General features: G+C 51.8%; 1 protein-coding gene across 1 annotated transcript in view; it reads left to right on the forward strand.

The window, feature by feature from the left end:
* Positions 1–26,157, forward strand: part of ZFHX3 (zinc finger homeobox 3) — a 43,973-nt gene extending 17,816 nt beyond the window's left edge. The window contains exons 4-11 of the mRNA XM_029283237.1: positions 12,340–12,453; positions 13,457–13,587; positions 13,822–14,022; positions 17,429–17,525; positions 17,942–18,994; positions 19,115–23,362; positions 24,070–25,392; positions 26,123–26,157. Coding sequence (XP_029139070.1) covers positions 12,340–12,453; positions 13,457–13,587; positions 13,822–14,022; positions 17,429–17,525; positions 17,942–18,994; positions 19,115–23,362; positions 24,070–25,392; positions 26,123–26,157 — 7,202 coding nt within the window. The remainder of the gene's footprint in view (positions 1–12,339; positions 12,454–13,456; positions 13,588–13,821; positions 14,023–17,428; positions 17,526–17,941; positions 18,995–19,114; positions 23,363–24,069; positions 25,393–26,122) is intronic.
* Positions 26,158–27,358: the final 1,201 nt, after the last annotated feature.

Raw genomic sequence — 27,358 nt, forward strand, 5'->3', positions numbered from 1 at the left:
CCCCCCCCCCCCCCCCGCCGATCTGTGCACATTAAGTACCCCCACTCCCGGGAGGTCTGTGTAGCACATTTTTGCTTCCTCTCCACATGTTGATTGTAGATGAATCCGGATTGCAAGAAGAGGGTTTGGACCTAAAAAATACCTCATGCTCGGAGTTTTGTTTCTAAATGCCTTTACGATTATAAGCTAAGTGTACCTTAATATTTGTGTTTTCTTCATCATTCCTAGTCAAATTTATTACATTAGATCAAATCAGTTTGGAATATTGAAATATTTTCAGGGAAAATGTCTGATAATTTTTTTCTGAAAAATTATAACTTACATATACATTTTATCTTTCAAATTAGAGAGATCTCTATGTTCACTTTTATAAATCTAGCTGTATCATTTTTATCAGTTTACATAAAAGTATAGATCCTGATGGTGATTCTTCAGGAAGGAAAAATGGAATTGCTGTGGATAGTTCAAGAAAACGTCAACCTAAGTATGGGCAAAGTGACCCTCTTGAAGTTTTTTCTGGCTGCAGCCCAGCCAATTGCAGACGGCCTGGTCAGTGTGACCTGAAGGAAGCTGGCTGGTTACCTTTGAGGCTGAGCCTTCTGTCGGTTTCTATTGGGGGAGGACTTCTACCTTAAGGTCAGGCCTCCCTAGAGGCAGGAATCCCCTTGGCTAGTCAGAAGAAGGAGGGATTGGGACTGCCCAGGGTTGTATGCCCCTGCACATTCATGGTGACCCCTTTTTTAGCTTATGTAACCCAGCAAGTTCTGCTAAGAGTTTCACTTTTAAGGTGCAGTCATGCAGGCATAACTTCAGAAAGTTGCAAATCTCTGAGCAATTTTCTGAGCATTAAAAATGTCCTCTTTGCCAGAAAGGTCATTCATAACTTGGCTGCACTGCTGATGTACAGTCAGTGATATTGATTGATTAATGTATAAAAAGCACCAAAAGCATTTGCTTCTCTGAAAGAGAATAAAGTGCAGGCGAGTCTCTCTTTATTTTCACCTCATCCTTTTGTTTCAAGGACATCCACACACACCCTCTTTTTTTGTGTTACCGGCTTCGTTTAAGGGGGATACAAAAAGCCAGTTTCTGCCAAGTAATGCATTCACAAAAGGAACATTGATTCGCATCAGTGTCGCTTGAGTTACCCTTGCGATGAAGTGCCTCTCGTCTCAACCCTTTTGATCCTCACAGGCAAACCAAGCCACGCAAACCGCCCCAATGCGCTCAGCTTAGAAATGGCTGCAGGTGGGGCTCCTGCCGTTCCCTGTGGCAGCTGGGCTTCCCAGCAGGGAAGGAGGGGCCATTCTGTCCCACACAGGAGATTTGTTGGCCTTGTGGGGACAGGGAGGCCTGGGCTGTGGGGCCCTCTCGGCTGCTTCCTACCAGGGTGGCCTGGCTTATCTGAGCGAGGAGGCTCTGGAGCATGGCGGCCCCATCTTTTGGCCTGCATGGGCTACATTGAGTGAAGAGGAACTGTCTTGGGCCTCATATAGAATATATAATATAGTAAATGTGTATAAACAACAAACTTTCTTTATTTTTTAATATTTTTTGTGATTTTGTGTAGCCGCATGACAAGATGTCCAGGGCCACATGCAGCCTTTGGGTGGCGGGTTGGAGAAGCCTACTGTAGAGCTCATACAGGCTCATTTGGGGTCATCAGAAACATATTGGATAAATTTATTTATATCTCAAATTTAGAAAACAGCCCATTTCTCACACAAAATGACTCTGGACAGTGTACAAATAAAATATAAAACCTAAAAACTATATCTAAATATTAGAAGACAAGGTAGATAAACTTCAAGGTTAAAAAGATGGGAGGCTGGAAGGTGCTTGCATGCGCTCGTGAGCCCCGAGCAAGTCGGCAGAGCCAAGTCTTTAGATGTTTCCAAAAGGCCAGGCAAGTGGGGGCCCACGTCACCTCTTGCGGGGTGGGAGGGGTGGGGAGTGGCAGCAGAGTGCGTTCCTTGTGGTTGTTCAGCTTGGCTCAAGAAGGCTGTGGCCCCTCCTGAGGAGCAGGAAAGAGCAGGGGGTTCTTTTTCTTCCAAAAACGGACAGGCAGCTCTGCCTTTGCAACAGAGAGTACAAGAAGAGCAATGGGTTTCTCCTTCCAGAAGGGGCTTGAGGGGGGGCCTGTAACTGCATGTGTTGGCAGATGGATTTGCAAGGCCGGCCACTGATCTGGCCAACCATCCCTTCCATGGTCTTAAGGGTAGAAGTTCACTCCTACCAAAACAAGCTCAGCTTCCCCATAGCTGCCGGAAATGACTCTGTCCAAGGATTGACAAGGGCCCAAGACTGTCCTTTTCCCATATGCCAGTGGTGGCGAACCTATGGCACGGGTGCCAGAGGTGGCACTCAGAGCCCTCTCTGTGGGCACGCATACCGTCGCCCCAGTCCTAGGCCTTCAGCTGGGTTTTATAAAACCTTTTCGCTTTAGGCCTCCGCCGCCATGTGCAAAAAAAAAAAAAAGGTTCAATCACTCAATTTCAACTTCTTGCGGGAAAAAAAAAGAACTTGCAAAGTTGGAATTGATTTATTGAACTTTTTAGTCCCACCCAATCTGCCGTTACCATCGCAGCCATGCCCACCCAATGGGCCACGCCCACCCGGCACTCGACGATGCATAAGTGGATTTTGGGTTGCAGTTTGGGCACTCGGTCTCTAAAAGGTTCGCCATCACTGCCATATGCTCTAGAGCAGGGGTCCCCAATCCCCAGGTCATAGCCTGGTACCGGGCTGCTTGCCTGTTGCTTGGGCAGAACCATCCCCTTTCCCTGTCCACCGCCGGTCCGCAACACCAGAAAGGTTGGGGACCGCTGCTCTACAATACTGCAGTGAAAACGGGGGTGGGTGGTGGGGGGATGCTTGGATGTTGACTGCGCAAGGCCTTCCTCCCACTTCATTGCACTGAGCAAGCCGGAATGCTTATTCCTGGCAGAGTTCAAGTTTTGAAAGCAAACAGAACTCTGCCATAGTAAAGTCCCAGCAAATTCTTCTTTGCTGTTTTTTGTGGACTTTATTCTCTTGTTTTGAGATTTGTCATTCAGTTGTCATGAAGCAGTTTCTTGACTCCTGTACTTGCTTATTATTCTTGCTACCCCTGGTACTCCAGATGTAGCTGTGGGGGCACACTCCCCCCATATCAGAGATGTGCTCCTGCCAAAGTACGCTAAGTGGTTGCATTAATCCAATTAATACTAAATTATGCAATTTTGTGCAATATTTCAGATAGTGTATATTTTGAGAATATATAATTCATGGGTTCCTGTTAGTAAGAGAAAACATTGCACTATGAAAAGAAGTCCATTAGAGAGAGAGAGAGAGAGAGAGAGAGAGAGAATGCATGAAAGGAATGCAAGGGAATGCATTGCATAGGCGCCCTTTAATGGTTTGCACTGGAACCAACACAGAATGTCAAGAAAACTGAGATTCTGCGCCCCAAATGCCCTGTTCAGATCAGTGCTCCCAACATACCTGTGATGCTGGGCTTTAATTCCAAACTTCTTAAGTGAGGTTGGTTTGTTTTTTAATGAAAGGGGCAGAAGGAGAAGAAAGTTGAGCCAAGTGATGAGAAATGGAAGCGGGTGCGAAGTTCACTGCAGTGTCTGGCAAGGCCAGTGAGAGGGGTGGGACTATTAGGAGATGCAAGCAAAGCTTCTTTTTTGAACTCGGGAACGTTTTGGGTGCCTTTGATAGGGAAACAGCCCTTCCCTGAATGTAATGGTGGCTGTCAAATTGCAGGAGTGCCAAAGTGCAGAAGATTCGGTTGGTCTTTTGGTAGTGAATTGCCCTCCACTTTGCAGAACATAGGCATTTGTAGTAACCAAGGATCGGGGTCTCAGTCCCTCACCCATCTGCACAGCTGGGGAGAAGAGAAGAGGCTCCATCTCTCTGTTGCTACCTTTGTGCCAGAGAAGAAATTGCTGGAAGCCATGGGCATCAAATGCTTAATTGCTCTGCTGACTTCTGTTCTCTTCGCAGGCTTGTACACATGCAGGGGCTGCTGGCTGCTCACAGCCAAACCTTCTCTGCTATTTTTAACTGCTGCTGTGCTTTGCAAAAGTCAGGCAGCCTCCCTCCCTGGATGCAGCTAGCGAGGCGGAGGAGGGAAGAGTTGGGAGTTCCTCCGGTCAATTAGGTGGGCCTCTTGGTTTGGCCAGGGATGTGCGACTGCTCGGCTGCTCCTGGCTTCTCCTCTGCTGGGTCTCTTTTTCTCCACTAGCCCTTACTGTGGCCCATGTGCCTTGTCTCCCTTCCCTAACTTAGATGCGTTTCTTCCTTTCTGAGTTTCCAGCAAGAGAATGTGAAATCCAAGAACCAGATCTCAGAAATTTCTTCTGAAATTAAAATAGAAGTAAACTCTGCTTGAAAACACTTTAGTAGGAAAGCTAGGCTAATTGTAAATCAATGAGTCTTAAAATGCAGCATTGATCTCCAGTTAGAAGTTTGAAAGGGAAAGCGGTAATTACTGTGCTCCAAAGGTAGCTTCTTCAGTCATAGGCTCTGGGCAGACAGAAGGCTCACTAGAGGTGGCATGATGATGGAATCGGGATAATTAACTTAGAAACCGCTTTTGGGACATTACAGGGACTAGAGTCTCCCCTGTTTCATGAATTGTCTGCAGTCAGATATTGCTGCCTCGCTGGGTGTTTCAGGACTCCCGCCCTACTGGAGAACTGAGTGTGAGCTTAGAGCAGGATGACTGCCAGCCTTCCCCGATCCTGTTTGCCTGCAAGGCTTCTGGTTCTCTCCTCTCTGCCTGGCCCATCTGACTCCCAGCCCTGGGGTTTTGCAGACAGTGGGCCTACGAAACCAGGAATCATCAAGGGTGGCGTTCAGGACTTCCTGAGCAGCAAGGAAGGAAATCCGGCCCCTTAGCCAGACAGGATGCAGTGGGTTGCTTCCTCTCACTCTTTCACGCAAAAAGACCCCTTGTTCTGCAGAGAGAAAGGAGGTCGACCTAGGGATTTGTGTCAGGCATATCGGAATGAGGCTCGTTTGAAAAAGCATTGCTTGGCTCTGGCTTCAACTCCTAACAAGCAGGAGAGCGAATGGCAGCTGGTGGCCAGGAATTGATTATGCTAATTGATATGCCAATAAAAGAACTTGTTACATCTGCCATTGGTTAAGCTACCTAACAAGTCCTGCTAATCAATGAAACTAATAAAGAGTTTGTCCATTAATGGGAAACATGGTAATTAACACTATTCGTAGACCAATTAACTGAACCAATTAGGCGGTGGTCCGTAGCAAAGGTTAGTGTCAGCTGCTTAGGGCTCTTGTTGTACATCCACATCAGTCCTAGGAACAAGGACTGGCAAGTTGCAGAAGACAGAGTGGAAGGCCTGCTGGGAAGAGACGGCCCTTCTGCCCATCCAGGGAGGGTGGCTACAGCAGAAGGCCCAACAGTGCTGGGCAAAAGTTGATTTGAATGGCTCCTCCTGCTTTTTCAGGGTTAATGGAATCTTTGTCAGGATCAGGTTGGCCAAACACAATAAGAAGCAGAGGGAGCCAACGCCTGAGGGGCCCAGGCTTTCCCAGCGTACGATATACGCAGTCTCCTTAAACCCCACCCGTTTTCCAGGTTATGCTAACATATCTAATGCCCTTAAGACCATTTGCACTCCACCTTTTGTACCCTCATGTCAAGCTCTTGGCAGCCCCTTAAAATCAAAAAAGAACTGTAGAGTCCTTAATGCTTTCTGAACTTGGCTGTTTTCATGTAGATGATTCATTGCCCGACTGGGTAACATTCCCAGTGCACTGATAATGTTACCTAGTCAGGTATTGAAATGTCTGAAAGCAAACAACCCAGCTCAGAGAGCATCAAGGATTCCACAATTCGACTCTGGACTATAAACATTTTCTTCTATTGGAACCAAAAAAAAAGTTTTTCAGATTTATTGAAAGGGAAAATATTTTGCCTTTATAATATTTGGCAAGTGGCCTGTCTTAAGGACCCTGATATACACCGATCATTCTACCAAAGAATCTTAGTGGGTCCATGCAAGGAAGAGAAAGGCCACTTTATGGCTGTTTCCTCATTTGTGACTTAGAGCCTCTTATTACAGGTGTTCTCAACCTTTTCTTCATCATGGAAACCCCCCTTTAAATACCTTTTGTGGCCACAGACCCCCAAGACTTATCTCAAGATTTAAATCACATTTCTTCAAGCCTTTGCGAACCCCTTTGACGACATTGCGGGTCCCCAGCGTCCGAGGACCACAGGTTGAGAACCACTATCTTATATTATTATCCAACTACACTGTGGTGTGGTAATTCTAATTAATTTTATAACAGTACAATGATAGTTGTGTAACTTGAGAAGACACTGGGAAACCAGCTTATATTTTATAGGCATACTGATAGAATTTCATTTATAGTGAGTTTCAAAGACTTTATTGAAGCTTTAGTGCTTTACATTGTGTTCCAGTGTAAGGTGTCTGAGCTGCTTAAGCCGTTTATTCGGAAGGGATCATTATCACACACTGATTTATGCTTTCCCTTGGACCAAGGAGGGCACTGCCATGAGGGCAGTTTACCGCTTCCCACCACTGGGTTTCCCGACATGGCTGTAGATAAAAAGTAAGTCTATGAATGGGTGGTGGGTGCCACCCTTAAGCTACCAACCTTCCTGCTTAAGGGGAATTTGATATCATAAGCTGATAGTTTCCATGGGGCCAATGGATCAAGATAGATAGAAAACCCTCCAATCTTCAGGTCCAGATATAGCAAATAAAACACCGCTCTGAGAATGGACAGGTGTGAGCAGAGCCATTTGTCTTTGTCAGAAATAAGAGAATGAAGTTGCCGAAGAACAATCCAGCAGAGGTGAGGGAGGATGGCTGCTTCTAGGGATCCGTCCAGGAGGAAGTGGAGACTGCAAAAGAGAGCATGTCGGAAACTGTCAAAGGGCCTCCGAGCACCAACTCCGATATTTTACTCTGGCACTTCCTTTTCACTGCTAGGTATTGACCTTGGGAGACCCCTTGTGGGTTCCCTAATTGAAAATTAATACTAGATCGATGCTAGGAGTGATTTGCATATTGATTATAAACAATTTTGAAGACACTGTGTGTGTGTTAGATCAATAGGACTCTCTACAGGCTGTGATGGAAATGCCTTTCGTCATCTCAGTCTGCACTCTGGAAAATGTGTACGCCCAGGAGCGGAGAACCACCTTGGCGTGAGGAACAGCGGAGATGGTGGACAGGATAAAATGGTGTGTGGCTCAAGCTTCGACACCTTCCAAAGGCCCTCCCTGCACGAGGAAGGCTCTGAGTTGGCTACCGTCTGGCTTGAGCCCATTTAAAGAAGATGGAACGCTGATTGCACGCCAGATGGCCCTCTCTCGACACCTGCAATTTGCCCCAGTGTATCCATCAGCAGCCTCACCTTTGTGCCTCTGATTACTTCCTTTTAGTAGTGGAGCTGCTAGAACAGGTCAGCAAGAGAACCGCAGGTTCTTCTGGAGCCTTATTGCATGTACAGCATTCCAGGGAGAGGAGCCCTTGGTGGCCTCCGCACAGCCTGGCGTGCTTTAGAAGAGCTGGGCTAGAGCAAGACTAAACCAGGCTGCTGAGCTGCAGCGCCTGGCGGTCCTCACCAAAGTCAGCCAGGGACTTTGGAATGTTTTAGCTGAAAAGAAAAAATAGGTGTGTGGCTTGCTTCGGTGTAGGTGTGAGTACATTTCTTTTTCTTGAGAAAATCACCACAGTCATTGCATTTGAAATGTGCTGCAGGAACCTGTCCCCAAACGGAAGCAAGGAGAGCACAATCCTTCTGGCTTCAGGGAAGCAGGATTTTCTTTCCCATGGGGTTTCTTGGGAAGCCTAAGAGCCGCAGGTCAGTAGAGAAAGGGGCTAAAGAAAGGAAGTCACAGAAGCTGTCCAGGCACCTTCTGGTTGCCCCATTCTTTTTATGTTCCACTTCCTGATTGCCCAGGAATGCTATAGTCCATCAGAGTGAAAATCCTGCCTGCGGGATGTGGAGAAAGCAAGGGAAGAGCCTGGCTGGCCTCTCTTTCCTATATAAGAGAGAGAGAGAGAAATCTTCCCCAAATGTCCCTTCTCCACCCCCCTCCCAGGTTTGGGCTCAGTTGTTTTTCATTGGCCCAGAGCTGTTAATATTTCCCGGCTCTGTCTCGTCCGGACAGGCTGCCATGGAATGAATGGAGGTTGTGAGTGGGTATCTTATAAACCTTTCTCTTCCATTCAGTGGAACTTCTTCTATGCCACAGGTGTCAAACTGCTGGCCCACAGGCCGGTTGCATCATATGGAGGCCGTGCCCACCCCAGCTCCGGCAATGCAAAAAAAAAGTCATGATACGTTGCAAGACGTCACGTGACATGGCGAGTTTGACACCTGTGTTCTATGCCAACTCAGAGAACAGCTAGTCTGAAAAAGGCAAATGCCAGGTGGAGAATGAGATCATTTTAACAACTGCTAATATCCTAGTGCCTAAATAGTTAATGCACTTGAATCCAGATGAACCCAAAGATGGTCTGTTTTCATGCTCCCTTGGGTATTGCTAGCTTGAAGTTTGGATCTTCCTGGTTTCATGACTCCTGCCTGCACAGCAAGTGGAGGCCTTGGCCAGGCCAGTTGTGGTCTTCTGGGCAAGTGTTATTGATGTACTGGTCACCTTGTGGCTGGACATTGTAATATATGTTTGTGGGACCGACTTTGAAGAGTTATCTGGAAGCTTCAGTTGATGCTACAGGAGTCAGCCTAGCTTGTTTGGATCCTAGGATCCTGTAGGTTCACTCCTATAACAGGATCAGCACAGGAGGCAAATCAAGGTGCCGACTGTCTCCTTTGCAGCCTCCATGGCCCTGGGTCTTCCAGAGCGCCTGCTCCAGGCTGGGTCTGCTTGACCAGTAAGAGCTGGGAGAAGGAGTTTGCTAATGCCACCTCTAGGGGCCCCGTGGTGGGGCCTTCTTAGTGATATCCTCCCTCTTGGAGAGTAGCTTGTTCTTTGGTATCCAGCCTTGTTGGGCTTTGGTATCCAGCATTGGGGGAGGGTGTCTGTTAGGGGATGCTTGCTTCAGGTTGAAAGGTTTCTGTGGGCTGATTATCAGAAGGGGCTTGGATGGCATCTTAAAGGGCAGGGAGGCAAAGTGGTGGGTGGGGCATTGTTCTTCCTCCCCTGATACTAGAGCCTGACATGAAAAATCCAGGGAAGTGAGGGAGAGGAGGGGAAGATGGGCAGAAGAAAACAAAGCCACAGGCTGCTGTAGACGCAGATGCCACATACAGGAGTCCGGCCAGTTTGGAGAGGAGGCGAAAAAAGAGGAGAGAGGTAGAAATAATCCCTTGCCTGAGGCCCCAGGGGAGGCTGGGGCTCGAGTGCAAAATATCACATCTCCAAAAGAGAAGTGGGGGGGGGAGGAGAAGGCTCCTCCTCCTCCACGGTACACAGTAACCAAGAATTCCTGTGCTTACCAGGGAACTGATGGCCTTTCTTAAGTCCTTGCAGAGAAGCTCCTGGCATCTTGGGAGAAAAGGGGGAAGCTTGGTCATGCGAATCTTCCTTTCCTTGTGCACACTCAGGCTCTGTTTTTTTTCTCCACACCTTCTGCAGGTCGATGGGAAAGGGTGGCCATCACAGGGCTTGCCCTGCCCTGCCCTGCCCTGCCCTTCAAGGTGGTCAAGAGGATTGGTGAAGGTTTGGATCCGAGTCTCCTGAGCTCGGCCAGCCAGTTTGCAGCCACTCTGCACTGGATCTGCCCCTTTCCCTGGCCGAGGGAGGGATGGAGGGAGGGTTGTTTCTGGTGAGATGGGATGGGAGAAGGCTCTGTGTTTCGAAGAAGCAGTCTGTGCACAATTAAAACTTGTTTCTGGTAAACCTCATTCCAGGAAGATGAGCTTTTAACAAAAGGCTTTTGACAGCTGAGGGGTATTTCAATTTTTTTTTTAAATGCTGAAAGAAAAATCAATACATTTTTCTGGGTTATACATATTCAGAACAGGCTAGATATTTCCATTATAATGGAAAATGGTGTCTGTACCCATCTCGCCTGTCAGAGTTGCACCATTGCATTTTCCAAGCCACTGCTAAATATTTCAGACCCAATTTGATTGTGGTTTGTGACAGCTCATGTTTCTCGGCTGTTGAATCTCCTGGAATGGGATGCGGGGGGTGTGGGGAGCCAGCGCAGCCCTCCACTTTCCTCTTCCTGCTTTAACCCTCCCCCTCGCCTCCCACAGCCACATCAGCCTGACCGTGTTGGTAAGGACTGTCATTTTGTTAAGCAAACATCTGTGAGGCATGAATCCCAGAGAGAGGCTCTGAGTGGGAGTGAGTGAGAATTGGCTTTGCTGCCTAAAATCTGGATGTCTGCCAGGAGGAAGGGCAGGAGATGTAGAGCAAGTTTTCCTGCGTGGAAATATGAGTCCACTCTGTGCGCTTCAGTTTAGGGCCTGGAGGTGCCCTTGCTTGAGACTGTCTCCAATAATTCACTCACAGTGAAATTCCTCAGGCAGGCAGCCTGAAAGCAAAGAGTGGCTTTACTGATGCTCTGATGCCAATTTCCCCATATTTGTTGAGGCCCTGAGAGCAGCACCCAGGAATACAGTGGGCTGAGTGGAATTTAATAATCCCTAATGGATCTCTAAGCTCTGCTTCTCATTATTATTCTAATTTTGGAGGGGAAATGGATCTTCAGATCCTCAATATGGCCTTTACTTGAGCTCCTGGTGTACTGAAGTTTATGGCCACCTTAGAAAAAGACTTCTTGGCCCCAGTTGTCTCTTTAAGATGCATTGTTCTGTTCTGCAGTTCACAAAAGCTTCTGCCGTCATGAATGTGGGTGTCTAAGGTGCCACATGGTTCTGCAGGCACATGGAGAACTCACCAAAGCAGGCCTTTTGCATGGCTGAATTCCTGCTATCTGCAGACTTCCCTTTCTCCTCTCCTGAAGTGCTCAGCTTTGCTGCTGCCCCCACTGAGTCCTGATGGGGCAGCCAGTCCAACAAGGGCATGGAGAAGAGAATGTGCAAGGAGTATCCAGTTTATTAACTCCTCCCCTCCCCTTTTTTAATTGGCATTCACATTCATGGTTTTATGGCTTTTAAGCATCCTAATGAGCTGTTTCACTTCATCTTGTTGAGGATAAACCTCAAGACTTTGGGGCAGTTCTCCTTGATTTCCTCTGCCCCAGGCTAGCAGCTCTTTGCTCCCAGGGAAGGGGTGATGTCCATGAGGGGCTGCGGAGCCTCAGCAGCCCCCTCCAGCCGAGTCTCTCAAACCTCAGAGACGGAAAGGCTGGTCTGGGGCTGCTGTTTCTTAAGATGGATGGGGGGGAGTCTGCCAATCCAGCACCTGCCCCTGTGCTGATGGGGCTATTGGGCAGGGAAGGGAGAGAAGTTGGCTGCTGCACTTCCCGGATTGTACTCCTTGCTGCAGAATCTGCCATGGCGATGAAAGTGGTTCAGTCTCCAACAGGGCTACTGATGGGTGAGCCATTTCTGCAGAGCAGCAGAATCAGGATGGGGGTTGTTGTTTTCTGGAGTCTTCAGCTGCGGCATTTCCCATGGGGCTCCTTGTACTTGTTTCTCACCAACTGGTTTGCTTGGGCTGAACTGGTTCTGCCCTGAACATGGCCATGGTTGTGCTTCGCTTCCTTGGGGCCAAGGGCTGCCCCCTCCCTTCTCTCCTTAGAAAAGGGGAAGCCTTTTTGGCCGTGCCGGGTTCACATTCCGGTATGCCTTCTTACCTGTCTCACTTCACCTTCTGTTTGGGGGTTCTCACCTCCCTTTCTAACGTCCTGAAGAAAATCCCTTTTAGAGTCTGGGGTCACAGCAAACCTTGTGGCCTTTCACCCCTTCTTTTGCTTTTGATATCCTGGAAAGGCCTGTTGAGTTTCTATAGAGCCTGTGTCTGAGATTATCAGCTTTTTTGACTTCATGGTTTTGTGGCCAAGAAGTAAGTCCTATCTTCCCCCTTCCTCCCCCCACTCCACTAACTCTTGCTGATTGTGTGGATTGTGTTTCTTTACTTCCCTCTCTTAGTGCAGGGGCTTCTCCCCACTTCCCTTTCAGGAAATGTAGGTTGGTCTGTTAGCTGAAGCTGAGATTCAGGTGCCTCATCTGGGATTTAGGAGAAGGTGCAGAAGGCTGGATTTTAATCCTCAGTGGTTCTCTCTGCCCAAGAGGCCATTTCATTTCTTGAGGTCTGGGGAGCATGGGAAGCTGACTGCTGGGCCCCCAGAAGTTGAGAAAGGCTGGGACTTCTTGGAGGACCTCCTCTGGCTCTGAGCATGGCTGGAGTGGCAACTGAGCCTGCTGCAGGAGGCCTCAGGGCGGCTCTCCCTCTCTCGTCCCTTCCAGAGGAGCTGATTGGAGATGCGGAAGGACCTGGCGAGTCTCTTGGTGCAAGGCACCCTGATGAGCCAGCCAAAGAAATGGAGAGCACGGCTGACCAGGACCAAGTCAAGTGGGCAGGTGAGGAGGGTGGGCAGAGGCCTCTGCTTTGCTGGTCCTGCTGCTCCATGTACGTTCGCAAGCACCCAGAGGGTGTTCGACCAGCGCAAATTCCTGTGGGGTGTCGGGTGAATTTGAATGCTGTTTTATCTGTCTATCAAACTGCTAGTATGAAGCTGAAGGGATTCTTCCTGAGGGAGAACGTATCCCTCCCTTGTATTCACACACACACACACAAGTGTTTTGCCTGCTCGGAGCCAGCAGTGGTGTGGCACAAAGAGGGGGTATTGTTGCATTGAGCAGGGATGAGGGAAGCACAAAGGAGAAGGCTGCAGATCAGCAGAGAGGCCTTTGCAACGTCTCCCCCTATTCGTTCCACATACGCAATTCTGGGACACAGAGACCATGACTTGGTCTGAATTGGGCTTAGAGGCGGTTTTATAAATATGCAGCCCCAGGGCTGTTTGGGGCTAAAGTAAATCCCTCCTGGCCAACTTCCTGCTGCCAGTACAGAGAAGAATTCCTAGAGCAGCCCTGAAAGTCTAGGAATGCCATCTCTTTCTCCCTTTTAATTTTCAGCCCCCTCCCTACCACCAGCATGGCAGAGGCAGCAAAGGATGGGTGGTTGAGAGAAGGGGGCAGGAGGGGGCAGCCTTCCAGTAACCTGGGCACCCAGTGGGTGAGGCTGTGCCGGTTCACTGGATGGGCACAGCCTGGGTCCTTCTGTATGCAGAGGCACCACTTACGGGAGCCCGAATGGGGGAAGGCCTGCTCGGCCTGGCTTTTGGCCATAGGCAGAGGATCCTCAGGCCCAGCTGAGTGGGGAGGCTGGCAGCAGCTTCAATCCCAACTACTACTTATCATGTCGCCTTGTGGGTGACAGCAGACTTTGCCTGAGGCTGAAGTGGGAGGAAGTCAGTGATGGAGGGGTGCTCTGGACTGAGGCCACTGCAGGCTTTCCCCCCTGCCCACTGAGGCCACCAGATCCTGTATTCATGGAGTGATGTCTTTCTCTCTTTGGCAGACCAAGGTCCAAAAGCTGAGAAGGAGCCAGCAGACCCCCCACTTCCCTCCAAGCACGCTTCATTTTCAAGACACCCGGCGTCAACTGTCCCCAAATGGCCCACGCCATCTGACGAGGCGAAGCTTGAGCAGGTGAGATGCTGGGGTGGCGCTGGCACCTAAGAAGCCTCACCTTGCTCTTGCATTAAACCAGGAATGATCTGCCTTTGGGTCTCCAGGCAGCCCATCGCCAGCATGCAGAGCATGAGAGGGAGAGCGTGTCCTGAGAAAAGTTGGCCAGGTGTGATGATGGGCTGGTGAGGCATGCCATACTGTCACCTGCCACCTTTCGACCCCTGCAAGCACCTGCTTTCTTTTTGCCCCCAGATGTACCAGTGCCCCTACTGTAAGTACAGCAACCCGGATGTCAACCGGCTGCGGGTACATGCCATGACCCAGCACTCCATTCAGCCAATGCTCAGGTGCCCCCTCTGTCAGGACCTGCTCAGCAACAAGCTCCACCTCCAGCTGCATCTCACCCACCTGCACAGTGTGTCTCCTGACTGTGTGGAAAAACTCCTCTTGACGGTAAGTTCCTGGGGGAGGGCTTTTGTATCCCTCCACAGCAGGACTTGTTCAAAGCATCCAGCCAAGCATGTTAGTGGGTCAAGAGAAGAAGGGGCTGTGGGAAGAGAGGGAAGGGCAGCCTGGGCAGCCTGAGGGCTCTGGAGGGACCTGAAGACCCTGCCGGCCTTCTGCAGCCTGTCCCGGTGTGGAACTGGGAGACCTCCTCCAGCTGCCATGGAGGCACAATGTCTGCCATGTAGAGTCCATGACCTTCTCTGCAGCCTCCTTTTGGCTTTCTTTTGCCCCCCAGATTGTTTGCTCCCTGCTCAAACAATCTGCAAAACTCTGGGCTTCTCTAACTTGTCACTTCTTGGACGTTGACCCTGATGGGGCTCTTTCCAAGGGGTGCCACTCCTGACTTGGGAGACTCTCTTCCTCACTTTCCTGAGAGGACTCTTATGCTGAGAATGGTGCCCAGGGTAGCCTCCTTGAGGTGAGAGGCATTTTGGCTGCAGCATTTGCCAGCAGTGGAGGACAGAGCTTAAGGAGAGAATGGGTGAGGTAGCCCCTTCCCATGAGAATGTCCTTGCCCCCATGCTGCTGGGGAAGGAGACCTCCTCTGCTGCCAGCAATCTCAACTGCTGGATTGCAAAGGCAATTTGGCACTGGACGAAGGGCTGGGGCTGACCTTGGAGGCCTGGGCTGCTGCTGCCCAAAAAGGGGAAGGCGCAGCTGGCTGCAGTGGGCCTGTGTCTCCACTCAGCTTGGGCTTTCCCTTCAGGTTGTGGCAGAAGGCCACCCTCCTGGCTGCTGGAAACAAGGTTCCTCCTTAACCCAAGAAACTCTCCGTAAACAGCCTGGTGGGAGGGTAGGGGGGAGCATACTGACCGAGGGTATTCTAAGTCATGCGGACCAAAGGCTCCAGTGGCCCCGTTTGGCTGCAGGACTGGGGACTGGCCTTGTTTGGGTCAGGCCAGCCCTGCTTTCCTACAGCTGGGTAGCCCCCCTCCTCCACCGTGCAGGGAGCAGATGGAGGCTTGGCCAGAAGACCCTGGAGGGGGGGTGCCCTCTCCTTTCTCTTCCCTGCCTCTTCCCTGCTCCCATTGTTTGCGTCTCCCGTCAGCTGTCCTGTGACTTCCCAGCCCCACTCCCCACCGGTCGGTGGCTCTCCTTCCCCATTTGGAAGAAGGTAATGAAAATAATCGGCCATCATTAATTTGGAGACACGTTGGCCAATTAGGTGGCCCAAATTAGAAGCAACCTTGATGGTGTGCCTAATAAAGCTTTTTCCCTTTCTGGCTGCTGGCCGGCTGGCCCTGCCTCGGGTCTTTGTGATGGAAATTGCCTTCTTTGGCTGGCTCCCCATAGGAAAAACCCTCCCCCACCAGGCTGCAGAATTTATTTGGGGCCAATTATATTCCGAGAGGAGGTAGGAAACTGAGAGAGTCCCTTTTTAAAGGAGGTGGTGGGTGCTCCTGGGGGGGGCTGGTTAGTTGTGGGGGGTGGGAGTGGATGTGTGTGTGTGTGTGTGTGTGTGTGTGTGTGTGTGTGAGAGAGAGAGAGAGAGAGAGAGAGAGAGAGAGAGAGAGAAGGAGGATCCCAAGAATCTTGAGTAACCCTAGGTCGGATGAGCCAGATGGGGATCTGAGGGACCTGGAATGAAGATGCCCCTGGGAGGGGGGGCTTTTTTGCCTTTGCCCCTTGCAGAAAAGAGCCAATGGGGATGAGAAGCCCAGCACAGTGCAGTGATTGGGCTGCCAGTTAATATTTCAGGGGAAATTAATTGATGGAAAGTGGGGGCAGACAAAGAATCTCGCTTATTGCCTTTTAAAATCCTAATCAGGAATTATGATTAAAGGCACCGCAAGACAAGGGGAGGCCGCATGAATTAGTATTTTCTCTCTTTCTTACTTGGCTTACTTCAGTCTTTCAACTGCAAAGGCCTCTCTTTCCATCGTTATTTGTAGCCACCTGCATTTCCCTAATTAACGTGCATGAAAACAATTACAGATCCACTGTGCTGGGCATTTGTCTGGCAAAAGACCAGACTTGGCTGGAAAAAGGGCTTGGAAAAGGCATGGAAGAGTTTGGGAGCACTGCTGGCGGGACCCAGCAGCCCCAGAGTTTGGTCCCTTTCCTCAGGTCATCCCAGTGGGGCCATCCTTGCCTCTGGGTTCCTGGGAAAGGCCTTCTCCCTGGGCTGGGGCTTGGTGGGCCAAAGGCTGCAGAGACACTTGGGCCAGCCAGCCAGCCGGGCTGCTCCTTTCCTTGCCCTCTCTCGAGGAGGCGGCCTGAGAAAAGGAAGGCACCCAGGACACCTGGCCTATTTCCTAGGTTTCCAAAAGGAAGCCCCAGATTGTTGTCATTTCCCCTGGCACTGCTTCTCCTTCAGAAGCAGTTCTGCCACCCATAGCAGTCAGCGCAGTGCTGGAGACATTCAGCAACAGTCTCTTTACCCCATCCCCATTTCCTGCTTCTGGTTGTCACGGCAGTTCTGTCCATGCACCTCAAGAGGCCCGGAGCACCCTTGGCCCATGGCTCCTTCCCTGCCTGCCTGCCAAAGAAGTTGCTGTATCTTGGGGCAGTAAGGCCACCGGCGGAATCTTGGTTCTTGAAGACATGGGCCTCTTTTGGAGCTTTTGGCAGCCATTCTGAGTGGATGACCCAGAGATTCAGCTTTCCAAGAGCGTCACACATCAAGTGAACTTTCTTTTTTCCAGCCTAAGAGATCCTGGGGAGGAAGATCTTCTAATCCTGAGCTTGGAGCATCTTCTCCCCAGCCACAGTATGGGCTGTGAGGGAGGAGGCCCCTTGAGTGGGTGTGTGCACATTCAGAGTGTGCTCCAGGAAATGGGTTGGAACGTGGCAATTAACTTAACAAGGTCTTCATTGGGGACGGGGCCTGAGTGGTGGGGAGAAGGGAGAGGGCAAAGGGGGGCTGTCATGGTTCCTTTTGCTCCTGAGTCCAGAAAGCGCATTTGAAGCCTTCCTCCTTATTCCTGGCCTTCTTTAGCTGGATCCCACTTTGCTCCTTCGGTTGAGCTCCTTTGGGGTTGTCATCCCCAAAACAAGGGCGCAGCCATCTTTGTTCAGGACTATGGTTCTTTTTCACATCTCGCTTTAGTTAAGAACTTTTTGCATTCTGAGCCACTCAACCTCACTTCCTCACAGGCTACCCAAGAATTGTGCAAAAACACAGTTACAAATTCAGTTTGAATCATGCAAAACGGAGAAATAAAAACAATGCTTTTCTTTGAGCGGATGCCATTAGTTACGTCTGAATGTAATTGCAGGAATATGCTTGATCGACTTGAAAAACAGAAGGAGCTGAAGAATAAAACCCCGGGGCTTTGTTGGGGCTGAAAAGCCCCCGGCCTTGCAAAAGGCTTTAAGTGCTGTCTCCTGGTTTTCTTTTGGGCTTTGACAGGTGACCACGCCAGAGATGATGATGCCCAGCAACGTGTTCCTCTCAGCAGCAGCAGCAGCGGATCGAGATGGAAATGAGGAATCCCTCAAGCAACCTGGTCAGTCACACTTTTTCCTGGGCCTGAAAGAAAACTCTTGCCAAAGTGTCCCTGAGAGGGAGCTGGCAGGGCCCTTGACATGATCTCGGCCCTGGGTTGGCCCCTATGAACTGTGGGAGCTCAGAGCTGGCCTTGGGCAATGTGGTTGGCATCCACAGCTCTGGCTTGCTCATTCCAGAATGGGTTTGAAGGAAAAGTCACAAAGGTGGCAGGTGGTTGGGATTGGGAAGGGAAGGGAAGTACACGCGCACGCACACACACACACACACACACACAGAGCCTTGATAAAATTAGGGTGAGGGAGTGAGAATTGGGTTCAAAGGGGAAGACTTTAGGCTAGGAGAAGGGGAGGACCCAAGTAGGGGAATCCCGTGCCATGCCACTGACAAGTCCTTGCTCTGTTTCCACTTCCACAGAGAGCTCAGAGGAAGGGGGCAAAAGCCTGCAATTGCTGCCAGAGGCCATGGAGTATGGCAGCAGTGGAGTAAAGCCTGCAGAATCAGAGCAGCCTAGTGTCAAAGAAGAGGCTGGATTCTTTTGCTGGAAGAAGGGCTGTGGCCAGGGCTTCAAAAGTTCTTCTGCCCTCCAGACCCATTTCAGCGAGATGCACGCCAAGCGGCCACAGCTTCCTGTTTCTGATCGCCACGTCTACAAGTACCGCTGCAACCAGTGCAGCCTGGCCTTTAAAACTATTGAAAAGCTTCAGCTGCACTCCCAGTACCACGTCATCCGGGCAGCCACCATGTGCTGCCTTTGCCAACGGAGCTTCCGCACTTTTCAGGCCCTTAAGAAGCACCTGGAGACCAACCACCTGGATCTGAGCGAAGCCGACATCCAGCAGCTGTACAGTGGACTTCTGGTCAATGGAGAACTGTTCGCCTTGGATGACCCTTCATTGCCTGAGGACCACACCATGGTGATGGAGGAGGATAAAGAGGAGGAGAGCAGTGACCAGGAAGACAAGCAGAGCCCTGCAGGAAGTGACTGCGGGTCCCTACAGGAAGATTCTGGCTCAGAACCCAAACGAGCTCTTCCCTTCCGGAAGGGCCCAAACTTCACCCTAGAAAAATTCCTGGACCCAGCCCGCCCATATAAGTGCACAGTTTGCAAAGAATCCTTCACACAGAAGAACATCCTTCTAGTCCACTACAATTCAGTTTCTCACCTGCACAAGCTGAAAAGGGCCCTCCAGGAGTCTTCCGCCAGCCAGTCCGAGGCGACCAGTAGCCCTGACCACAAGCCCTTCAAGTGCAGCATCTGCAGCGTGGCCTACAGCCAAAGCTCCACACTGGAAATCCACATGCGCTCTGTGCTACATCAGACCAAGGCACGAGCAGCTAAGCTGGAGGCAGTCAGCAGCAGTGGCCACAGCAGTGCTTCCCTGGGCTCCTCCATGCTCAGCCCCTTGGGTGTTGGTACCATGAGCCTCGCCTCCTCCTCTGCCGCCGCCCAGAGCAACATAAGCACAGGTAGCACTGGCTCTGCTCCTACCCTTCTCAACCAGGCCTCTTGTGATACCACAGGGCAGCCTCCTCTGAACCTCCTCATCAGTACTGGCCACCCATCCACAGGCCCCTTGAGCCCTTCAGAATCTAAAGAAGCCAATCCTAAGAAGCCAGGAGATGCACTTGCATGCCGCCAGCCACTGCCCCCACCATCACATTCTTTGGTGCAGGCCAAGCTGCAGCAAGAGCTCCAGCAGCAGGCGTCACTTCTGCAGTCCCAGCTTTTCAGCCCTGCGCTCTTGCCTCACTTTCCCATGGCCCCAGAGGCCCTCCTGCAGCAGCAGCAGCAGCTATTTTTCCCCTTCTATCTCCCCAGCGCCGAGTTGCAGCTGAACACCGAGATGAGCTTGCCAATGGCCAATGGCACCCTGATGCTGGCGGGGAGTGGGCCAGGCCTGCTGGAGGACCTGAAAGCCCAGCTTCCACAGCCAAGCCACCCGCAGATGCAGCAGCAGCAGCAGCAGCAGCTTCCGCTGGCCCAGCATCCTTGCGTGCTCCTCCCGCCAAGCCTGCTCCCGGACAAGAAGGCCAAGTCTGTGGGGAAGGAAAAGGAGGCCCAGCGGGAGCAAGAGATGGCAGAGAAGGGCGACAGAAGCCCTGTCTGCCAAGAGCCCCCGCCTGAGGCCAGCAAGGCCCAAGAGAAGGCTGACGTAGCGGGGGCCATGGAATCAGCCGGAAGCAGCCCTGGGGAGGCACTCTGGCTCCCTCCTCGCATTGCTGCAGATGCTCGTGGGAATGCCACCAAAGCTTTGCTGGAGAATTTCGGGTTTGAGTTGGTCATTCAGTATAACGAGAACCAGCAGAAGTTGGCCGGGAGGGCCGAGCAGGCTGACATCCTGGAGAGGCTGGAATGCGAGTCCTGCTGCAAGTTCTTCTCCAATGTGCTCATCCTGAAGACCCACCAGGAACACGTCCACCAGCACTACCTCCCCTTCCAGCAGCTGGAAAGGTTTGCCCAACAGTACCGAGAGCACTATGACCAGCTCTACCCATTGCGGCCACCGACGCCTGAGCCGGCCCCACCGCCCCCTCCTGCCCCCCCTCCTGTGCCTGCTGCCCCTCCTCAGCCACCTTCCACACCCACCCTACAGGTCTCAGCCCCACCCATGACCTCTCCCTCCATCATACCCGCCCAGCCTTCCTTGCCCCTCACGCAGCTCCCTATGCCCATGGAGCTACCTCTCTTTTCACCACTCATAATGCCAAGCATGCCTTTACAAGCCCTGCCGGCCCAGTTACCACCCCAGCTTGCCCCTGTTGACCCTTTACCAGCAGAACTGGCCCAGCTGTACCAGCATCAACTCAACCCCGGCCTTTTGCAGCAGCAGCAGCAGCAGCAGAACAAAAGACCACGGACACGAATCACCGATGACCAGCTCCGGGTCTTAAGGCAGTATTTTGACATCAACAATTCCCCAAGTGAGGAGCAGATCAAGGAGATGGCAGAGAAATCTGGCTTGCCACAGAAGGTGATCAAACATTGGTTTCGTAATACGCTTTTCAAAGAGCGCCAGCGCAACAAGGACTCGCCGTACAACTTCAGCAACCCTCCAATCACCAGCCTGGAGGACTTGAAAATGGATTCCCGGCCATCTTCTCCAGAGCCTCAGAAACAGGAGTACTGGGGAAGCAAGAGATCCTCCCGAACTCGCTTCACGGACTACCAGCTTCGGGTGCTGCAGGACTTCTTTGATGCCAACGCTTATCCAAAGGATGATGAATTTGAACAGCTTTCCAACCTGCTGAGTCTCCCAACTCGGGTGATCGTGGTGTGGTTTCAGAACGCTCGCCAGAAAGCCAGAAAGAATTATGAGAATCAGGGGGAAGGCAAAGATGGGGAGCGACGGGAGCTGACAAATGACCGGTACATCCGAACGAGCAACCTGAACTACCAGTGCAAGAAGTGCAGCTTGGTCTTCCAGCGCATCTTTGACCTGATCAAACACCAAAAAAAGCTCTGCTACAAGGATGAAGACGAAGACGGGCAGGAGGACAGTCAGAATGAAGACTCCATGGATGCTATGGAGCTCCTGACCCCCAGCAGCTCCTCCTGCAGCACCCCGATGCCTTCCCAGGCTTATGGCACGCCCGCCTCTTCTGCCAGTGTGGCCTTTCTGTCACAGAGTACTGCTGAGGCAGATAGTGATTGCCCTGCTGCCTGTCAGTCTAAAGCAAACGCCACTGATGAGAAACCAAAGCACCCTGAGCCTTCAAGTATGCAACACAGTCCGACTTCAGAGAAGCAACGGCAACCAAAGCAAGATGGGCAGCCGCCACCGCAGAACCAAGGAGAGCCGAAGCTGAGCTCAGTGCACCCAAAGGTCTCCCCACCCCTCCAGCAGCAGATGGCCCACCCTCTGCAGGGTGGCCTGCCCCAGCCAAGCCCTGCTCCCTCCCAGCTGTCCCACCTGCCCCTCAAACCACTGACCACACCGAGTGCCCAGCAGCTGGCCAACTTGCCCCCTCAGCTTGTTCCATATCAGTGTGAGCAGTGCAAGCTGGCCTTCCCTTCGTTTGAGCACTGGCAAGAACATCAGCAGCTGCATTTTTTGAGCACTCAGGGCCAATTTCTCCACCCTCAATTCCTGGACAGGACGCTTGATCTGCCCTTTATGCTCTTTGACCCCAGTAACCCTCTGCTGGCGAGCCAGCTGCTTTCTGGGACCCTCCCCCAACTGCCCCTGAGCTCGGCCGCCTCACCCTCTGCCCCAACCGCTGCCATGGGCGCCCTGAAGAGGAAGCCGGAGGAGAAAGCCAGCATCAGCCCTGCTGGGAATGACAGCAGCACTGGGGGAGAGGAGCCCCAGCGGGATAAGCGCCTCCGGACCACCATCACCCCTGAGCAGCTGGGAGTGCTGTACCAGAAATACCTCCTGGACTCCAACCCCACACGGAAGATGCTCGACCATATTGCGCATGAGGTGGGCTTGAAGAAGCGTGTGGTGCAGGTGTGGTTTCAGAACACCCGGGCCCGGGAGAGGAAAGGGCAGTTCCGAGCAGTGGGGCCTGCTCAAGCCCACCGGCGATGTCCTTTCTGCCGGGCCCTCTTCAAAGCCAAGACCGCCCTGGAAGCACATATCCGATCTCGGCACTGGCATGAAGCCAAGCGGGCAGGATACAACCTGACCTTGTCAGCTATGCTTCTGGATTGCGAAGGAGGAGGGGGGCTCATGGGGAAGGGAGACCTCTTTGACGGGGCCAGCTTTGCACAGCTGCCTGCCCCTGGCAGTAGCAGTGACAGCCAGGGAATCCCCCTCTCTCCAGGCAGCAAATCTCTAGAGCTGTCTCCTCAGACCCTGCTGAGCCCGTCCTCCATCAAAGTGGAAGGCATGGAAGACTCTGAGAGCCCCTCAATGTCCTCTGTCCACCTGAGTTTTGACCAAGCCAAGCTGGACAATGATGACTGCTCTTCCGTCAACACAGCCATCATAGACACAACCACAGGTGATGAGGCCAATGCAGACAATGACAGTGCCACAGGGGTTTCCACAGAAGCCAGAGGGAGCTCGGGGCCAGGTGAGGGTCTGACCAAGGCTGCCATGTTAGCCCTGTCAGAGTATGAAGACAGACTCTCCTCGGGCCTGGTGAGCCCGGCTCCCAGCTTCCACAGCAGGGAGTACGACAATGAAGGCACTGTGGATTACAGCGAGACATCAAGCCTGGCGGACCCTTGCTCTCCCAGCCCAGGCACGAGTGGCTCAGCAGGCAAATCTGGGGATGGGGGAGATCGGCCAGGACAGAAGCGTTTCCGGACACAGATGACCAACCTCCAGCTTAAAGTCCTGAAGACCTGCTTTAGCGATTACAGGACACCCACCATGCTGGAGTGTGAGGTTCTGGGCAATGATATTGGGCTCCCCAAGAGAGTTGTTCAGGTCTGGTTCCAGAATGCCCGAGCCAAAGAGAAGAAATCCAAGCTCAACATGGCCAAACATTTTGGCATTAATCAAACTGGCTATGAGGGGCCAAAAGCAGAGTGCACTTTGTGTGGCATCAAATACAGTGCCCGCCTGTCTGTTCGTGACCATATCTTCTCTCAGCAGCACATCTCCAAAGTGAAAGAGACAGTTGGGAGCCAGCTGGACAAAGAGAAGGAGTATTTTGACCCAGCCACCGTCCGCCAGCTTATGGCACAGCAAGAGCTGGACCGAATCAAGAAAGCCAATGAAGTGCTTGGCTTGGCCGTTCAGCAGCAAGGCATGTTTGACAGTCCCCCTCTGCAGGCTTTGAACATTCCTGCCAACTACCCAGCAGCCCTTCAAAGCATCCCTCCTGTCCTGTTGCCAGGTTTGAACAGCCCATCCCTGCCTGGCTTCACTCCTTCCAATACAGGTGAGTTGCATCTGTCTCAGGAACTTCCCAGTTTGGCTGTCCAAAATGGGAGGAGGGGAGCTTGCCCTTGAGGGAGCTATGAGATGGATTACCTGAGGCAGGAGTCTTTGCTAGAGGCACTTCCTTTTCAGATTGGGGTGGTGGTGTCTCATTCACTTGAGAGCCATTGACCTCTTGCAGCCTAAGAGGGGAGGAGAGGAGGAGAACCTGATGACAGAGGAGAAGAATCAGCTCTCTGCCTCTGGAGTGAGGTGTGATGGGGAGGTAGGCCCGCTATAAAGTCTTTAGGCCAGGATGACCTCTGCTGGTATGGGAGGCTAAGTTGCCAGTCCCTCAGCCCAGCACTTCATCCATCAAGGGCTACCTGATCTCACTTGCCTCTGCAGTTGTTTTGGGAGGAGGAAAGATTTTTTGTACACTCGTGCTCAGTCTGCTTTCTTCAGTGTCTTCTGTCTCCCTAGTGTCCCCTCCCCCATCTACTGGCAGTGACTCCCAGCAGTGTTTGGTATTCTAGTGTAAAGGTAAAGTCGTGTCCGACTCTAGGGGATGTTGCTAAACTTTATTTAGCAACAGGGAGGGAGCCAGCATTGTCCAAAGACATTTCCGTGGTCAGGTGGCCAGCATTACTGTATGCCGAGAAGCACGGAACGCTGTTACCTTTTCTCTCCCCTCCAACCCCCCTGACCTGTCTCTCTTCTTTCTTACAGCTTTAACGTCTCCTAAACCCGGCCTGATGGGTCTGCCGGGCACAAGTGTTCCCTCGCCTGGCCTTCCCACCTCAGGATCCCCAAATAAGACAGTCTCCCTCAGCTCCCCCCCGCCAGCACAAACATCCGTGGGCTCTGCAACCCCCCTCCCACTGCGGAAGGACAAGGAGAGCGAGAAGGGGAAAGAACGCATCCCCAAGGCCAGGGGGGAGGCCCTGCCGGGGCCCAAGAAGGACAAAGGGGAGGTGCCCAACCCCAGCCTGGCCCTCCCTGCCATGAGGCCTGCCCTGGAGTATTCGGTGGAGCCCACCCAGCTGCAGGCCCTGCAGGCAGCTCTCAACATGGACCCCATGGCCTTGCTGACCAGTCCCTTCCTCCCATATTTTGTGCCCGGCTTCTCTCCATACTACGCCCCTCAGCTCCCAGGGGTCCTGCAGGGTGGATACCTCCAGCCCATGTACAGCATGGAAGGAGTCTTCCCCTATGGCCCGGCCCTGTCGCAGGCCTTGCTCGGCTTGTCTCCGGGCGCCCTGTTGCAGCACTACCAGCAATATCAGCAGAGCCTCCAGGAGGCACTGCAACGGCAAGCGCAGCTGCCCCTGCCCAAAGGCAGCCAGCCCCCCATCCATGCGGAGGGCGCCTCCCCTGAAAAAGGTCCTGCCAAAGAACCCCCCAAGCCAGATGAGCAGAAGAACACGCCCCGCGAGGGCTCTCCCCGAGGAGAGCCCACCACCGGAAGCAGTAACACCCCAGACTCCCTCTGTGACCCCTTCATTGTCCCCCCGGTGCAGTACAGACTGGTGTGCCGGAAATGCCAGGCTGGATTTGGGAGCCAGGAGGCAGCCGACGACCACCTGAAGTCCCTCTGCTGCTTCGGCCAGTCCGTGGGGATCCTGCCCGAGATGGCGCTTCAGGTGCTTGCTGGCGGGGGCGGCTCCTACCAGTGTGTGGCGTGTGACAGCACGGTGCGTGGGGAAGAGGCCCTCCGGCAGCATCTCGAGTCTGTCCCCCACAGACATCGGACAGTCCCCCGAGCAGCAGCCAGAAACGCCAAAGAGCACCCCAGTCAATTACCTCACTCTGCCTGCCTCCCTGACCCAAGCACCGCATCTACCTCGCAGCCCACCGCTCGCCCCAAGGACGGCCCCCCACCCACCGGTCCCCCCCACACCTCCAAAAAGCCCTGGCCTCCAGCGGCTTCCCCTCCAGGGAAGCCCCCGCCTCTCTCCTCATCTTCAACAGTTACCTCAAGCTCATGCAGCACCTCAGGGGTTCAGCCCTCTCTGATGCCAAGGAAATTCTCTTCGGAGGAATCTGACTCGGGCCGCGGCCGGGAGGCCGGGAGGCTGGTAGAGCCCAGCCCACCCACCCCCGGGATGGCGGCTTCCCCAGCATGGACCCCTTTCGATTGTAAGCTTTGAAGATGAACCCTTGCAAAATGAATCTAGAAATAACAAACCAGTTTCAGAAATAGACTAACTGCAATTCCAAAGCTTCTAACCAAAAAAAGAAAAACAAACCGAGAGAGAGACGCTTGGGTGGTTTTCCCAGAGATTGATGCTGGCAGCTCCACTTGACTCTGGGCAGCCGAAGGGTTTGCTGTGGCTCTCTCAAAGGTGGCTGTCCCTCCCCCAGGAATCGCCCCCCCATCCGCACAACCCCCTTAAGAGCGCAGTGGAGGCCAGCATAACTGTGGGAAAGCAGACCACCTGGGACCATTTTAAATTTCTTGCTATCTTAGCATTCAGATACCAATGGCTTGCTTGCTAAAAGGAAAAAAGAAATGTAATGTCTTTTTATTCTCAGGTCAATCGCTCACACTTTGTTCGGTTTTCAGAATCATTGTTTTATATAAATATATATATATAATTTCTTTTTTTGGTTTTGATTTTTTCCAAGGAAAGGATTTTTTGTTGTTAATTTAAAAATGGGCAGAAAGTATTCAAGAGATAAACAATGTGAACTAAGTTAGCTTTATGGGGATTTCAGGGGTATTTTTTCTGCTGAAGCCAGTTTCAAGAGGGACCATTCAGCACTCCCTTTTTCAGAAAAGAAAACACACAGAGTGTTAAGGACTTGGAGTTTTAAACAACTGACTTTCTGTATTTATGATAGATATGACCATTTTTGGTGTTGAGTAGATTGTTGCATTGGAAATGAACTGAAGCAGTATGGTAGAAATCCCCCTTTTGTGTACGTTTAGCTTTTGTATATGGTCCGGCTGGCAGCTTCTCATTCAATGTTGTCTTGTCCATTCCTATCCTGGCCAGATAGAGCCCAGTCTTAATCGCTGCAGCTTCTCTGTCTGTCCCGTTATCAGCTTCCACTTATCAGTCGCTGCCTTCGTTTCTCAGAGGGTGGCTGCAAAGTTATTTTATAAAATTAAAGGAAAAAACTCAAAGGGTTCAGAGGGGTCAATGGGATCCCTTTCAAAATATTTTTGTTGGGAGCTCAAAACTTTCTAAGATGTATACCTGTCAGTTGTGCACTTAACTACTCTCTTCTTTCAGCTTCCCTCCCTCCATGTGTAAAAGCTCCATTTTGGAAATGTCAGCCTTTGTTTCTCTCCCCTTTTTGGGGGCGCCCATGTTCCTTTTGAAGGACTTTCTGAGGTAGAGTGGGCTGTTTTTCCCTTTGTTTATTTTCTTTCCCCCAGAAGAAGTTCATGCTTTAAATAAAATCCAAAGACAAACCCTTTCAGCCACTGGTGCAGAACAAGCAAAAAAGGCATCTTTTGAGGATTTCTTTCTGTTTTAGCCACAAGACCCCATTTGACAAATAAACACACAAATGAAGGAGCCTCTGCACTTCTGCCAGCATCTGGCCCTGAACTTGGACAGACAAGTGGGGTGTTTTACAATATGCTGTGCTCAGAAGTGAGAAGAGTGAGCCTGGAGCCACCGCCCCACCAGAGAAGAATGTTCTTCTCTGATCGTTGTCCTGGAAAGGAAAATTGGTATTGCTGCCAGGCTGAGCTTGCTACCAGGTGTTTGTTTTTCGAGCCCAGTATCTGCGTGCCACCCCCCCCCCCATGCTCTGCCAATAGGGCCTGCCCAGTTTCATCTTCTGGCTCCAGTCTCTCTCCCCACCCCTACCCCATGGAAACGGGCTCTGGGAGAGGCAACCTCCTCACTGCCACCACTCTTAGCTGCTTGTTGCTCGATGGAGGATCCATCCTTCCCTGGTTGCACACCTGCGGAAAACCCTGTCCTGAGTTGACTCTGCTGCAATGGCAGCCTGGGGTGCCCCGTATGGTCCACTTTTTAAATCTAAAGTTGTGTGGGAAGGG

This window comes from Protobothrops mucrosquamatus, unplaced genomic scaffold (genome assembly GCF_001527695.2).
Source record: "Protobothrops mucrosquamatus isolate PMUCROS unplaced genomic scaffold, P.Mucros_1.0 scaffold41, whole genome shotgun sequence".
In the NCBI taxonomy this organism is placed as follows: Eukaryota; Metazoa; Chordata; class Lepidosauria; order Squamata; family Viperidae; genus Protobothrops; species Protobothrops mucrosquamatus.